Source organism: Mirounga angustirostris, unplaced genomic scaffold (assembly GCF_029215605.1).
Source record: "Mirounga angustirostris isolate CCGP_5_RB_7025 unplaced genomic scaffold, mMirAng1.0.hap1 SCAF_16, whole genome shotgun sequence".
Lineage (NCBI taxonomy): Eukaryota > Metazoa > Chordata > Mammalia > Carnivora > Phocidae > Mirounga > Mirounga angustirostris.
In genome coordinates this window covers 50,652,292-50,666,754 of record NW_026991724.1, presented here as the reverse complement: position 1 = coordinate 50,666,754, position 14,463 = coordinate 50,652,292, and the positions used below count along the sequence as shown (strand labels likewise).

Genomic DNA, 14,463 nt, shown 5'->3' with positions numbered 1-14,463 from the left:
TACATTTCCCTTAAGGCATGGCGTTCAAAGGCCGGAAATGAAAGGCATCCCGGCGTCGTCGGGCGGAGGGCGGAAGGCCTCTCGCGCCGCAGGAGGTAGGGGCGGGGTCGGGCCGCCGTGTGGACTCCATTTCCCGGCGGCCCTGTGTGCGCGGCGCGTGCGCAGTGTCCCGGCGGCGAACGGAAGATGGCGGCGGCGGCGTCTGTGAAGAGGCGCTGCTGAGGGGGCGCGAGGGGGACGGAGGCCGGCGCCGCGGTGAGCGGGGGGCGGCGTGGGGGCCCGGGAACGAAGGGGGGAGGGACTCTGAAGCGGCAGGGGCGCTGGCCGGCGGGTTGGGGCGCTGCGAGGAAAGGGGAGCAGTGACGTTCGGGACCCCAGTTTCTTCCCCAGCTCAGGACCCTCCCGTGGCTTCCCAGTGCCCTCAGGGCAAAGTTCCAACGTGGCCCTCAAGGCGCGTCCGCCCCGCCGGCCCCGGCTCGGCCTCTCTGCTCGTTCCTCACTTCGCACAGTTGCACTAGCCTTCCGGTTCCTCAAACTCGCCATGCGCCTTTCCGCCTCAGGATTTTTGCACATGCCGTCCCCTTTGCCCGCAACATCCTTTTACCCATTCTGCCTGGCTAACTCCCATTCATCTTTCGGGTCTCGGCATCAACGTCACTTCCTCTGCGAAGGCCTCCTTTCCCGCCCTCCGTCCCGAAATCCGCCTGTTAAACGCTCTCATAGGTCCTTGTCCCTTTCCTTCATGTCACATGTGGTCTGATTTATCATTGGACCTTTATTTGTGCGGTTTTTCGATTAGGTCCTTGACCGTGAACCCCACGGGGACAAGAGTATGTGTTGGTCATCGCTGTGTTCCTAGCACAGCGCTGGTCGCACTGAAGACGCCTGGTTAATGTTCGTTGAATGAATGAAAGATACTCCTGGGGTTACTCCGTACATGAGGGGTGGCGTCATAGCCCCAAGTGGGAGTGGGGCAGTGGTACTCCATAAGGAGTACACGGGGAGGGAAGGGGAAACAGGGGTTGTTGGTAATAGCAAAAAGACTGCAAGCACCCCAGGTGTTCTTCAGTAGGGAGACTGGCAGAAAAAAAGCTGATAACATCCACATTATAAAATACTATGCAACTATTAAAGGGAGTGGGGGGTTGGGGGAAGGGAATGAAGAAAATGTCTCTACATTGATATAGAGAGTGGGCTCCAGGATATATTAAGTGAAAACAAACAAAAGAGAAGGCCATGCTAATTATATGCTCCCTTTTTACAAAAGAAAGGGAAATGTGTATAGACCTTGTTTTTTTGTTTTGTTTTGTTTTGTTTTTTAAGGATAAACCAAGAAGTAGAAGAGGAAGAACACAGGGTTAAAAGAAAAAAAAAAAAAAAAGCTAGATCTCAATCTATTATTGTCATGGAGAGAGTGGAAAAGTTGGAAAGGTTCATCAGGAAAAGGTTCATTATGTTCTGATAAGGGACTGGAGAATGCTGGTTGTCAGGTGACCGTGCCCCTTGGCTTGCTTGAACAGACCTGGGGTGGAGAAGGAATGGCTTTCAGAGAGGCAGGACTGCATGGTGGTGAGGAGGATAGATTCTGCAGTCATACTGCTGGGTCCGCATCTTAGAAGCTGTGAGCCTTCAGTCAAGTGACTTTACCTCCCTTGCCTTCAGATTTCCTCATCTGTAAAATGGAGATTAAAAATAGTACCTGCCTCCAAGAGTTGGTGTTGGGAGCTTTAAATAAGTTAACATGTGTGTTAGAATTGTGCCCGGCACATATGCTTAAATATTAGTTACTATTTTTCAAGCATTCTAGAGCCAAAGGGTGGGGATACTAAGTCTAGGGATTGGGGGAGCCCTTTGGCACTCACTCAGATATTTACGGAGCACTTACTAGGTGCCAAGCACTGTTCCACGCTGGAGATCTAAAAAGTGAACAGACGCACACAAATCCTGGCCTTCATGGAGCTTGTAAATTTGTAGTATGTTGATGGTAATAAAGGCTGTGTAGAAAAATAGAGTAACACAGATGGAGAGGGAGAAGGAATTGACACTTGAAATAGGGTAGTGACGGAAGAGCTGGAGCCCAGAGACCCTAGAGGAAAGTGAGGGCAGAGGTAGAAGGGGCCTTTCATACAAGGTGTTCTAGGCCTTGGTGAGGGTGATGGCATGGACACTAAGCAAGATGTGGCTGTGACAGGTGGCAGGAAGACCAGGAAGGAGGCTGTTGGATACTCATTCAGTCAGCAGACATCTGGTGAATAACTACTGTATTGCAGTATATTACATTCCTTTTAAAAGGTGCATCTTTTTTGCCCTCCTCAAATGGTTGTTAACAGTTTATGCAACATCCTTCAGATCTTTTCAGGGGAACATAAAAATAGTAGCTGTACTTATCTTATGTTTATTTTGTATACTAACTCATCTACTCCTCAGAATAGTCCTGGGAGGTAAACACTGTTGCCATCCCTGTTTTTTGTTTCGTTTTTTTTTTTTTTTAAGATTTATTTATTTGAGAGCGAGAGCATGAGAGGGGGAAGGGTCAGAGGGAGAAGTAGGCTCTCCACTGAGCAGGGAGCCCGATGTGGGACTCAATCCTGGGACTCTGGGATCATGACCTGAGCCAAAGGCAGACTCAGCCACTCAGGTGCCCCATCCCTCTTTTATAGAAAAGGAAACAGACCCAGTTCATTCTGTGTCTTCATACACAAATCTTACAAAAATGGATTGAATTGCTATTTTCTTTGATGCCATAGGCTGTTGCAGACAGCTTTTTATAATAAAACATTGAGACCTACCAGATTTTTTTTTTTTTTAATTTGAGAGAGAGAGAATGAGAGAGAGAGAGTACATGAGAAGGGGGAGGATTAGAGGGAGACGCAGGCTCCCCGCCGAGCAGGGAGCCCGACGCGGGACTCGATCCCGGGACTCCAGGATCATGACCTGAGCCGAAGGCAGTTGCTTAACCAACTGAGCCACCCAGGCGCCCCTGAGACCTACCAGATTTATTTTACTGTTTTCCCTCCTCTTCTGGTTTTTGGTTTATCTTTTCATTTTTTTAAATATATATGTGTATGTAGGTATATATATATATATACATATATATATATGTATATATATGTGTGTGTGTGTTTTGTAAAAAGGGAGCATGCAGCAAACATTGTCTTCCCCTTCGCATGTTTTCAGTGAATATATGTTGGAATCCACTGTTTATCAATGTATAGAGATTTTCATTTTCTCATCCCTCATTTTTTTTTTAAGATTTTATTTATTTATTTATTTGAGAGAGAGAGACAGAGGTAGCAACAGAGAGAGCGAGAGAGAGTATGAGCGGGGAGGAGCAGGAGAAGCAGGCTCCTGCTGAGCAAGGAACCCAATGTGGGACTCGATCCCAGGACCCTGGGATCATAACCTGAGCCAAAAGCAGACGTTTAACCCACTGAGCCACCCAGGCACCCCCATCCTTTTTACAGTTGCATAGTATTTTATTATGTGGATTTATCATGTTTTTTCAGCCAGTCTTCCTGTTTGAGAACACTTGGGTTGCTAATAGTCTTTTGCTGTTAGGAATAATGCTGTAGTTGATCCTTATTAAATAGTTTTGCCAAGTGTGACTCTGGGACAGATGCCCAAAAGTCTTCCCTTCCCCTCTCCCCTTTTTAAAAAAACAACTCCATAGTATTCCATTTATTTTAACTAGGCCTTTTCTGATGTGTTGAATACTTAGCATGTAGGACTCTGACTGGCGTTCCTCAGAGCTGTGTTGTAGAAAGCCTGCTGTCATGTCTGGTCCCGAGTACAGCCCAGATGGCAAGACGAGGCCCTGAAACCAGCAAGGTGTCTGCTGTGTGTTCATTTATTCAGTCATTCGGCAGATGTTTGTGGCCAGCCTGCTATGTGCAAAGTCCTGGAGGTGGGGCCTAGCACTCCACAAGGGACTGCCTCCGGCCTGGGAGACATTCGTCTCTCCCAGATTATAACCCCTATATACATGCATAGTCTGAGACAGAGCCTGGATGGGAGAGGGGCTTCAGAAGACCCAACAGGGGCAGGACAGAATGGAAAGGAGGGTCGCGCCCTTTGTGGACGCAAAGTAGGGTGAAGGTCCACCCTATCCACGGGGCCCCAGGGCTTGATGGGTCCTCTTTTCTTCCAGGAAGTACCGGACAGCAGCCATGGCAGGCAGCAGTGGGGATAGTGTCACTCGGCGGAGCGTGGCGTCACAGTTCTTCACACAAGAGGAGGGCCCGGGCATCGATGGCATGACCACCTCAGAGAGAGTGAGCCTGGAGAGAAGGGCATGGAATGGGGAGGCACAGCCCGTGTCTTTAGGGCAGTCCACCCCCGGGTGCAGAGCCCAGGGGTGCCAGAGGGGCTGGGCGGGTGAAGCTAGCGCCATCCCCTGCCTCTCCCCCTCCTTCCAGGTGGTGGATCTCCTGAACCAGGCAGCACTGATCACCAATGATTCAAAGATCACAGTACTCAAGCAGGTGAGGGTCTGGGGTGATGCTGGGCTGAGCAGCCCAAGGGGAGAGGCTGGGAACATGTGAAAAAGAAGACACTGGTATAACGCTAGTGTCCACCTTTAAGCATTTAGGATATGCTTGCTGTGGTGCCCAATGCTGTACAGACATGCTCTCATTTAATTCTCACAAAAGCTCTGTGAAGCAGGGTAATTTGGTCCCCAGTTTCTATAGAAAGAAGCAGAGTCTCAGAACTTAAAATAATGAGCCTCAGGTCAGTCTGCTAGGAGCTGGCTGAACTAGGACTTGAATGCTGGATTCCAGCTTCAAATCCTATGCTCTTCATCCTTGTATTTCCTCTCTGCCTGGTTTCCGTCTAGTGGGGAAGACATGCAGGTCACCAGACAGTGGGAACAGAGTGGGCAGGCCTGGGATGGAGGAACCCAGCTTGCTGTGGGAGCCTCGAGGGGGCTGCTGCCCCCGCCTGGGGGTGGGGAGTCAGAGGGCTTTCCGGAAGAGGGGACATCGGAGCTGAGACCTGGAGGACGAGGAGAGAAGCAGGCTAAGTGAGAGAGGGAGAGTGTCTCGAGTGGAGTGGAGGGCACAATAGATTATGCAAAGGCAAAAGAAAACAGGAAGAATTGGAGGGAAGGGGCCACGTGCAGTTCAGACCGGGAGGCAGGTGAAGTTCAGGGGTCAGGGGGGTCAGGTCGCCTGGGTGAGAGCCCTAGTTCTGCTGCTTGCTCAGCGTGTACAGCCTGTAGCCTTGGGTAGCTGACTCAACCTCTTAGCAGTGGGAGCCGGGCCTGTGCTGGCACCGGGCTTTTATGAGAAAGTCTGTGGGAAGGGCTTATTCCAAAGAGCCGGGCAAGTCTAAGGGCATCAGAGACGGGTTCTCACTGTCATGAAATGCCTGCTGAATTGTGGCAGTGACTGGGGAGTAGAAACAGGAGGAGAGTGGAGAGTTGATGGATGAGCCTCAGGAAGGAATTCCTGCAGCACTCCCCTCTTCTTTAGCCCTCCTTGTGTGTCACGTGCTCACTACCGACCAGGACCTTACGCCTTATAGGATCTTCTTACTAAAGCTTCACAAGAGCCCTGAGTTGGTGTTTAAGATCCCCATTTCGTAGAAGAGCAGACAAAGTCGGAGGAAGCCACTTGCCCAGGCCGTGGTTGGGAGTGGCAGAGCCAGATTTGAACTGAGTTTATCTGCTGCCTGCCTCCATGCTGTTTTCTCCTACACGCTCCTGTCTGTACTGATTGGAGCCTGGTTTTATATGTGTGGCCCTCCTCCTCATCCCCAGTGTCCTTCCAGGTCCAGGAATTGATCATCAACAAAGATCCTACACTACTAGACAACTTCCTGGATGTGAGTGACCAATGGGAGAGAAAGGGTGTGGGTATAGGGGTAAGGGGATGGATCCTGGTACAGCCCTGACCCGCCTTCCTGATGTTGGCAGGAGATCATCGCTTTCCAAGCGGACAAGTCGATCGAAGTGCGCAAATTTGTCATTGGCTTCATCGAGGAGGCATGGTATGGGGTGACGCAGGGAGCCCCTGGGAGCACCCCTGGTGGAGATAGCCTCTTCAGCTCCCCGCCTGGCCCTGCCCTCTGCTTCTTGGACCCATTTTCCCTCCCATGCACACTGATTCCTCAGCAAATATTTAATAAGGTTGAAGTCTTAGAGTCATTCATGATTGCTCTGCTTCTCCCACACTTCATATCTGTGTCATCAGTAAGGACTGTTGGCTCTACCTTCAAAATTTAAACAGCATCTGACCATCTTTCAACCACTTCCTTGGCTGTTAGGCTGCTCCAGGCCACCGTTACCTCCCACCTAGGTGGCTCCAGTGGCCTTCTGTCTGGTTACCCGGTTTCCCCTCTCTCTCTTCTGTTTAATTGAAGTAAATTCACATACCATAAAATTAACTATTTTTAAATGAACAATTCAGTGACGTTTAGCACGTTTACCCATCTAGTTCCAATGCATTTTTATCCTCCCCAAAGGAAATACCAGACCTGTGCTCTGCTTCCTCTCTCACAGTAGCCAGAGTGATCCTCTCGGCTCTCCCCAGCTCTCAGAGCTCCACTGGCCCACTGGCTCACTTAGATCGAAACCCAGACTTCTCCCCCTCACCTCATCTTCTGGTGCCCTCCCTGATCTTCACCCACATCCTCTGGCCTCCCTGTTCCTCAAAACACACTGTTCTCTCAGCTTACTGTACCCGCAAGGGATGCTCACCCCCAGGGAGCCCCCAGCTCACTCCTTCACTTGACTCTGGTCTTCCTCAGCCAGCCTTTCCTGGCTCTGCCAGTGCAGCCCCCCACCTCTGGCATACTATCTGCACTGTTCTTTATGGTGTCCTCACTAGCCGGAATGACCTTGATGCTTGTCTTCCCCACAAAAATGTCAGCCCCCCGAGGGCAAGCCTTCTCTGTATTGTGGACCGCTGTATGCCCATGCCTAGGACGGTGTTGGCACATGGGAGGCACTGAATACGTATTTGTTGAACAAGGATTTCACTGTAGTGGTGACCACATGGGAAGCTTACTCTGCCATGCGCTATGTTAGGTCCCCTCCTCTGTTTTCACCTGAAACTTTCACAGCAGCCTTGGAAAGGGAGGCTTTGTTATCCTCCTTTTAAGGAAAGGGAAACTGAGGCTCAGAATGATAAAGTGATTCATTCAAGCTGAGTTATTTGTTCATTCAACATTCATCAGATGCTTTGTGACTCAGGAAATAAAATAGCCCCTAAATAGTGACTGTTTTCTCTTTGTCGGGCATTATATTAAATGCTTTACCTAGTTTGTTATGTACTTAGATCTTCAAAAATAACACCATGGATAAGTTATGTGGCCCATTTATCACAAGACAAAACTGTGACTCATAGAGGCGAAGTGAGTTTCTTAAGGCCAAAAAGCCAGTGTGTGTCAGGGCTGGGATTTTAACCCATTTCTGTAATGCTATTGCCCAAATTCGTAATCTCCACCTTTTACTGGGAGAATTTGTGGTAAATTTCAATATATGTTCAACAGGTATGTGCCAGGCATTTGTGTCTCAGGCTGTAGGAATACAACAGTGAGTAAATACAGATACTGTTTCTGACTTCACGTAGCTGGCAGTTGAGTTTCTTTTTTCTTTTTTCTTTTTTTTTTTTTTTTAAGATTTATTTATTAGAGCATGTGAGCGGGGGGGAGGTGGTGGGGAGGGGCAGAGGGAAAGAGAGAATCTCAAGCCCTGCCTCAGGGCTCAATCCCATGACCCTGAGATCATGATCTGAGCCGAAATCAAGAGTTGGCCGCTTAACGGACTGAACCACCCAGGTGCCCCGAGTTTCATATTTTTTGACTGATTAGCTTAATATTTAACTTCAGATTATAGAATGTTGTAAAAATTATATTCATGATCTGAGCTCTAGGTGTGGCCTTCTTGAATTTTTTTAATTCATCAAACAAATAGGTATTTCATTCTTCAACAAAAATGAGACTCTGCTTGTATGACTAGAAAGGGTCCCCCACCTTCAGAGCCCTCGGGACTGAGGTAAACAAATTAGTGAACAAAACTAGGGGTTACATAAAACAAAGTGCTTAAAGGTAATGACAGCTAATATTTCCGAATGCTTCCTATACTGTTCTAAGTACTTTACAAGTATTGTTGCAGTGTTCACAACAAGCTACTACAAGGGAAGTACTATCCTAAATGAGACAGTTGGCTTGTCCATTTGTCTGGCTGTGCTGCCCCTCATGTGAACAGCAGGGCCCTACTAGAGTAAAAGAGTGGGCATTTGCAGGACTAACCCAGAGTGAGGGTTTATGGGTGGCTATGTCCGAAGATGCCAGACATTGTTCTCAGTTTCTGGACGTGCTGACAAACGAGACAGATGCAGTCCCTGACTTCCCCCCCACCCAACTCCAGTCTCCTGACAACACCTGACCGGCTCCCATCACATACCCCAAGACCACTTTGACCTTGACCTTTTTTCTCTATCCCCCAGCAAGCGAGACATTGAGTTACTGCTAAAACTGATCGCAAACCTCAACATGCTCTTGAGGGATGAGAATGTGAATGTGGTGAAGAAGGCCATCCTCACTATGACCCAGCTCTACAAGGTGGCCCTGCAGGTGAGTGCTCCTTCCCACCTGGGAGCATCCTGATCTGACAGGTCTCATTTATAGCTTTTGTTGGGACACAGGGGCAGGTCTGTTAAACCAGGGACAGATCAAATTCTTTACAGGCAAGATGTGCTGTTGATCTCTGGGAACAGACAACAAAGGGATCTAATGTCCTAATGGTCAGGGAATCGCCATTAATCCATCCTTCCATCCATCCATCCATTCATGCGCTTAACAAACATTCCCTGAGTACTTCCTCTGTGACTCAGATGGGTTGGGTCCTGCCTTCATGGTGCTCACGGCCCAGTGAGGGAGGTAGATGCTTATCAAAGAATCACAGAAATCTTAATTTTGTACCGAGGTAAGTGCTGTAAGGAAAAGCACCCACTGTGGTTTCATTAGCATTAATGAAATAAATGAATCCGTTTACTCTCGGCCACCACGTTGTGAGGGCAGTATTGTTATTCCTGTGTCTTAAGATTTGAGCCTCTTCACTCTGGGTTGTCACTGTCTGTGAACCTCATGAGGGCAGAATCAGACTTGGTCGTGGTCACCCCTGGGTCTTGTCCCCAGTGTCATCTAGCACGGGGCCTGGGGCAGAGTTGTAGCTCAGTACATGTTTCTCAAAGGAATGTATTCATCGTCATTATGGGTCTCTGGGTAGTGATAGAGTTGGCAGTTGATGTCTTGTCCCCATCTCTCTGTCTCCGTTCTTCCCTGGCCCCCTCGCAGTGGTTGGTAAAGTCACGAGTCATCAGTGAGCTCCAGGAGGCCTGCTGGGACATGGTGTCTGCCATGGCTGCGGACATCATTCTGTTGCTGGATTCTGACAATGACGGGATCCGCACCCACGCCATCAAGTTTGTGGAGGGCCTCATCGTCACCTTGTCGCCCCGCATGGCTGACTCGGAGGTGCCCCGACGCCAGGAGCATGACATTAGCCTAGACCGCATCCCTCGTGACCACCCCTATATCCAGTACAGTGAGTGCCACCCATCAGCCCATCCCATTGGTCAGTCACTAACTACTCTGACTCCCTTCCTCCCTCTTTCCCTCCCCCTTCTCTTTCTTGGTTTTTCATTTCTGGAGATAGTAGAAGACATTGATTAAGAGGGGCGCCTGGATGGCTCAGTCAGTTGAGCATGACTCGGTTTTGGCTCAGGCCATGATCTCAGGGTCATGGGATTGAGCCCATCGGGCTCCATGCTCAGCACAGAGTCTGCTTGAGATTCTTTCCCGTCCTCCCCTACTCCTGCCCCAGGTGCGCACACGCACACTCACTCTCTCTGAAATAAATAAATAAACAAACAAATAAAAATAAATAAATAAATAAATAAATAAATAATCGATCGACCGACATTGGTTAAGAGCCCTGATGCTAGGTTCTCATCCCAGCTTCACCGCTTATTATGTGAACTTGGGCAGGTTACTTCTCTCTGACCTTCATTTCCTTTTTTGTAAAGTAGGTGATAGTATTACCCCTTTCATGAGTTTGTCATGAGGTTCCATGAGGATGTGAGCACTTAGTAAGTGGTAGCTAGTTTTAACTGATTTTTAAGATTTATTTCTTTGAGAGAGAGCATGAGCATGAGTGGGGGGAGGGGCAGAGGAGAGAATCTTCAAGCCGACTCCTCACTGAGCAGAGCCCAAAGCAGGGCTCATTCTCATGACCCATGAGATCAAGACCCCAGCCAAAACCAAGAGTTGGACACTTAACCAACTGAGCCACCCAGGTGCCCCATTTTTTAAAATTTTCATTTATTTATTTATTTTTAGGGAGACAGAGTGTGTGTATGTGCAAGTGGGGGTAGGCAGAGGGAGAGGGAGAAAGAGAATCTTAAGCAGGCTCCACACCCAGCACGGAGCCCAAGGCAGGGCTCAGTCTCACGACCCCGAGATCATGACTCAAACCGAAATCAAGAGTCACCTAGGCACCCGTTAATGGTTTTCTTAATTGCAAATTATAAGCATAGTACATGTACACTACTGAAGTATCAAGCAAAGCATACAGAGGGGTGTAAAGGGAAAATACCACCCCCCAGTCCTACTTTCCAGAGATAAACAGTACTAAGAGTATGTTTCTTTCCAGACCTTTCTTAGGCAGGAATGGACATTTTGTATATATGTATGTTCATAGAGCCTGCGATTGTTGGCTTTTCTTTTTTATGAAGACTTTTTTTTTTTTTAAAGATTTTATTTATTTATTTGAGAGAGAGAATGAGATAGCACGAGAGGGGGGAGGGTCACAGGGAGAAGCAGACTCCCCGCTGAGCAGGGAGCCCGATGCGGGACTCCATCCCGGGACTCCAGGATCGTGACCCGAGCCGAAGGCAGTCGCTTAACCAACTGAGCCACCCAGGCGCCCTTTTATGAAGATTTTATTTATTTATTTGTCACAGAGAGAGCGAGAGCACAAGCAGGGGAAGTGGCAGGCAGAGGTAGAAGCAGGAGCTGCTGAGCAAGGAGCCCGATGCTGGGCTCAATCCCAGGACCCTGGGATCATGACCTGACCAAAGGCAGACGCTTATCCGACTGAGCCACCCAGGTGCTCCTCCAGTATGTTTTTGCATAGAAAATGCCAAGGAAGGTATCCACCAAAGTTGTTAAGGGTTAACTTTTGGCGACCAGATCAAGGAAAGTGGTGGTACAAACTACTTTCAGTGCTTTGTCTATGTGTACGTATGCATATCTACATATTTAAAGTTTTATCTCAACATCACTCATATCATCAGATTCCTATAGTTGGATATTTAAAATCATTTCTAGTCTTTCACTGTTGGAACCCCATGCTTTGAGCATCATCTCTTAATTTTTCTTTTCTTTTTTTTTTTTTTTCTTAATTAAGCTCCATACCCAATGTGGGGCTTGAACTCATGACTCTGAGATTAAGAGTTGCATGCTCTACCGACTGAGCCAGCCAGCCACCCCTAAATTTTTATATTCATTAATCGTCTATCTCATAGGACTCCTCAACCACTAGATTTTCTGTTTTTTCAGCCCTTCCGAGCCATCGTGTAAGAATCTTTCTCCTTTTGGCCCTAAAGTCTGCTCTCTCCAGAGGCCAGGGAGAAAGGCCCCTGCTAACTGGTACTCTTCTCTCCCTCATTAGATGTGCTGTGGGAAGAAGGCAAGGCAGCCTTGGAGCAGCTGCTCAAGTTCATGGTGCACCCCGCCATCTCCTCCATCAACCTGACCACGGCGCTGGGCTCCCTTGCCAACATCGCCCGCCAGAGACCCATGTTCATGTCAGAGGTGATCCAGGCCTATGAAACCCTGCATGGTAGGTTGGTCCTCTCCCTTCCCACTCTCCGCTGGCCAGTCTGCTCTGTCCAGAGAAAATGTGAGCTAGGTAGCAGATCCCTGAGGGATTCATCAGTCTAGTAGGTCTGGACATAGGAAGCATGCTCTAGATTAGACAGGAATCTTTCGGTTGCATGTGACAGAAAGCTGGTTCAAAGCTGTCTTTAATATTAAGGTATGTGTGGGTGAAATGACATGATGTCTGCGAAATACTTTCCTGCACCCCAACAACCAAAAAAGAAAGCAGAAGGGAAAGTGTTGATGGGTACCTGGTGATTTGTTATAGTCTTTTCTCTACTTTCATGCATGTGTGAAAACTGAAATGTCCAGGCTCGAAGTGTGAATATGAACAGATCGTGGATCTGTCTCCCATTTCTTGGCTCTTATTTTCTCCTTGTTGGCTTTGTTCTGTTCTGTGTCTCTTTCCTTGGGGTAACAAAGATGGCCCCCGATAGCTCCAGGCTTCCATTCTATCCACTTGGCAACCCCAGGGGACAGAGTGTTTCCTTCCCCATCATTCTAGCAAAAGTCCAAAGGCTGATGCCCATTGTTCCTGATTGGCTGAGCAGACATTGGTAGCTTATCTCCGAACCAATCACAATGGCCAAGGGATTGCATTGTTCTGAGTGGCCCTGAGTCTCTTGCCCACTTGGACTGAGAATGGAGCCGGGGTGGTTCCCTCAAAGGAAAATAGGAGCATTGTTGGCTGAGGAAGGAGGGAAGGATGCTGGGCAGGCAAAATTACAGGCATCCTCTTTCTCTGTGGAACAGGGAAGGCTTGTTCATCAAGGTGACTGTTAGACACTGGACAATCATTCTGGTGGCAGGACCAGCGAGGCGCACTGTTGGGGCCGTTCAGTTGGGACATTGTGGAGGTGAAGGTAGTGATGATAGCCTTCCCCAGGGGAGGCACACTGGAATTTCCAGACCAGAGATGTGGGGAGATGAGCCTTTACATTTAATCAAAGGAAGGGTGAGCTTCCTTTGTTTTAAGGTTGACTAATCCTGATGGAGACCTTTTGAGGGTTTTAAGCATCAGCTTGTACAGGGGGAAGGCTACATACACAGTAGATCCGAGAACAAAGGAACTTTTCTAGGAGGTTCTTGCCACCACCGCCCAAGCTGGGGCTTGGGCTGTGAGACGAGCAGGGACACGCGGGCTGTGTCCACAGAACAAAGCTCCTGCTTCTTTCCTCACAGCCAATCTGCCCCCGACGCTGGCCAAATCTCAGGTGAGCAGTGTGCGCAAGAACCTCAAGCTGCACCTGCTGAGTGTCCTGAAGCACCCAGCCTCCTTGGAGTTTCAGGCCCAGATCACCACGCTGCTGGTGGACCTGGGCACACCCCAGGCCGAGATCGCCCGCAATATGCCCAGTGGCAAGGATGCCCGCAAGCGGCCCCGAGATGACTCGGATTCCACGCTCAAGAAGATGAAGCTAGGTGAGCTGAGGAGCTGAGCCAGGCCTGGCCAGAGGTGGTGGCAGGGACTGACCATGTTTACAGTATTCAGTTACTTACATTAAATTATGAGTTTGATTTGTATTAGTTAATATTATATTGTAAATTACAGTATATAGATATGACAAAGAAGGTGATATCAAAATAGAATTAATGAAGTGTGCAATATACATAAAAGTAATGATGAATTACTTAAATCTTGCAGAAAGGAATGGAATGAAAAGTCTCCCTCTTACTCCTCTCCCCAAAAGTAACCACTCCCCTATAGTAACACTTATGTTTTCTTTCAGAAATACCTGAGTTCTCCTTTCCTTTGTTTCCTTTATAATTGGATTTTCTTTCTGAAGTAATTTCTTTTTTTTTTTAAGATTGATTGATTGATTTTAGAGAGAGAGCCCCAGGGTGGGGCGGGAGGAGGGGCAGGAAGAGAGAGAGAGAAAGAAAGAATCCTCAAGCAGATGCCCACTAAGCGCAGAGCCACTTGCGAGGCCTGATCTCACGACCTGAATCAAAACCAAGAGCTGGGTACTTCACCGACTGAGCCACCCAGGCGCCCTGAAGTAATTTCTTGATGGTTGTATTATTTTGTCAATAGTGTCAACCACGGCAGCCCTCCTTAATCCACAACTTTTTTTTTCTGAATCACTGATGTTTGTTTCCAGAATGTTTATGAGAGAATTGGATTTTTTAATTATTATTTTTAAAAATAAGGGATTTTTTTTTAATTTTATTTTTTTAAAAGATTTTATTTATTCATCTGAGACACAGAGATAGAGAGAGAGCATGAGCAGGGGGAGAGGCAAAGGGAGAGGGAGAAGCAAGCTCCCCGCTGAGTCAGGAGCCCGATGTGGGGCTCGATCCCAGGACCCTGGGATCATGACCTGAGCCGAAGGCAGACGTTTAACCATCTGAGCCACCCAGGCGCCCCAAGGAATTTATTTTGATACAAGGAGTGAGGTAGAGATCTACTACCTTCTTCCATAATTGAGCATGCAAAGCAGAGTTTCTATACCTTAATATGTTTAGTAGTCATCTTAGAGCTCCTTCCATATCTGCACATAGATACCTACTACATCCTTTTAATGGTGGAATAATAGTCTATAGTGCACGTAGATTGCTTTAACCAGTCCTCCTGTT

At 48.1% G+C, this 14,463-nt stretch overlaps 1 protein-coding gene across 5 annotated transcripts in view; it reads left to right on the top strand.

The window, feature by feature from the left end:
* The first annotated feature begins 97 nt into the window (after positions 1–97).
* SYMPK (symplekin scaffold protein) overlaps positions 98–14,463 on the top strand; it is a 36,102-nt gene continuing 21,736 nt past the window's right edge. Inside the window, exons 1-10 of one of the 5 annotated variants that reach the window (XM_064581627.1) lie at positions 159–255; positions 4,148–4,271; positions 4,416–4,481; positions 5,770–5,823; positions 5,915–5,988; positions 7,492–7,534; positions 8,451–8,577; positions 9,301–9,580; positions 11,678–11,848; positions 13,069–13,308. In XM_064581627.1, coding sequence (XP_064437697.1) covers positions 5,822–5,823; positions 5,915–5,988; positions 7,492–7,534; positions 8,451–8,577; positions 9,301–9,580; positions 11,678–11,848; positions 13,069–13,308 — 937 coding nt within the window. In that variant the 5' untranslated portion in view covers positions 159–255; positions 4,148–4,271; positions 4,416–4,481; positions 5,770–5,821. Of the gene's footprint in view, positions 256–4,147; positions 4,272–4,415; positions 4,482–5,769; positions 5,824–5,914; positions 5,989–7,491; positions 7,535–8,450; positions 8,578–9,300; positions 9,581–11,677; positions 11,849–13,068; positions 13,309–14,463 lie in introns of those variants that run through there. The other 4 variants (XR_010408271.1, XM_045891777.3, XM_064581629.1 and 1 more) reach the window with 4 other exon arrangements.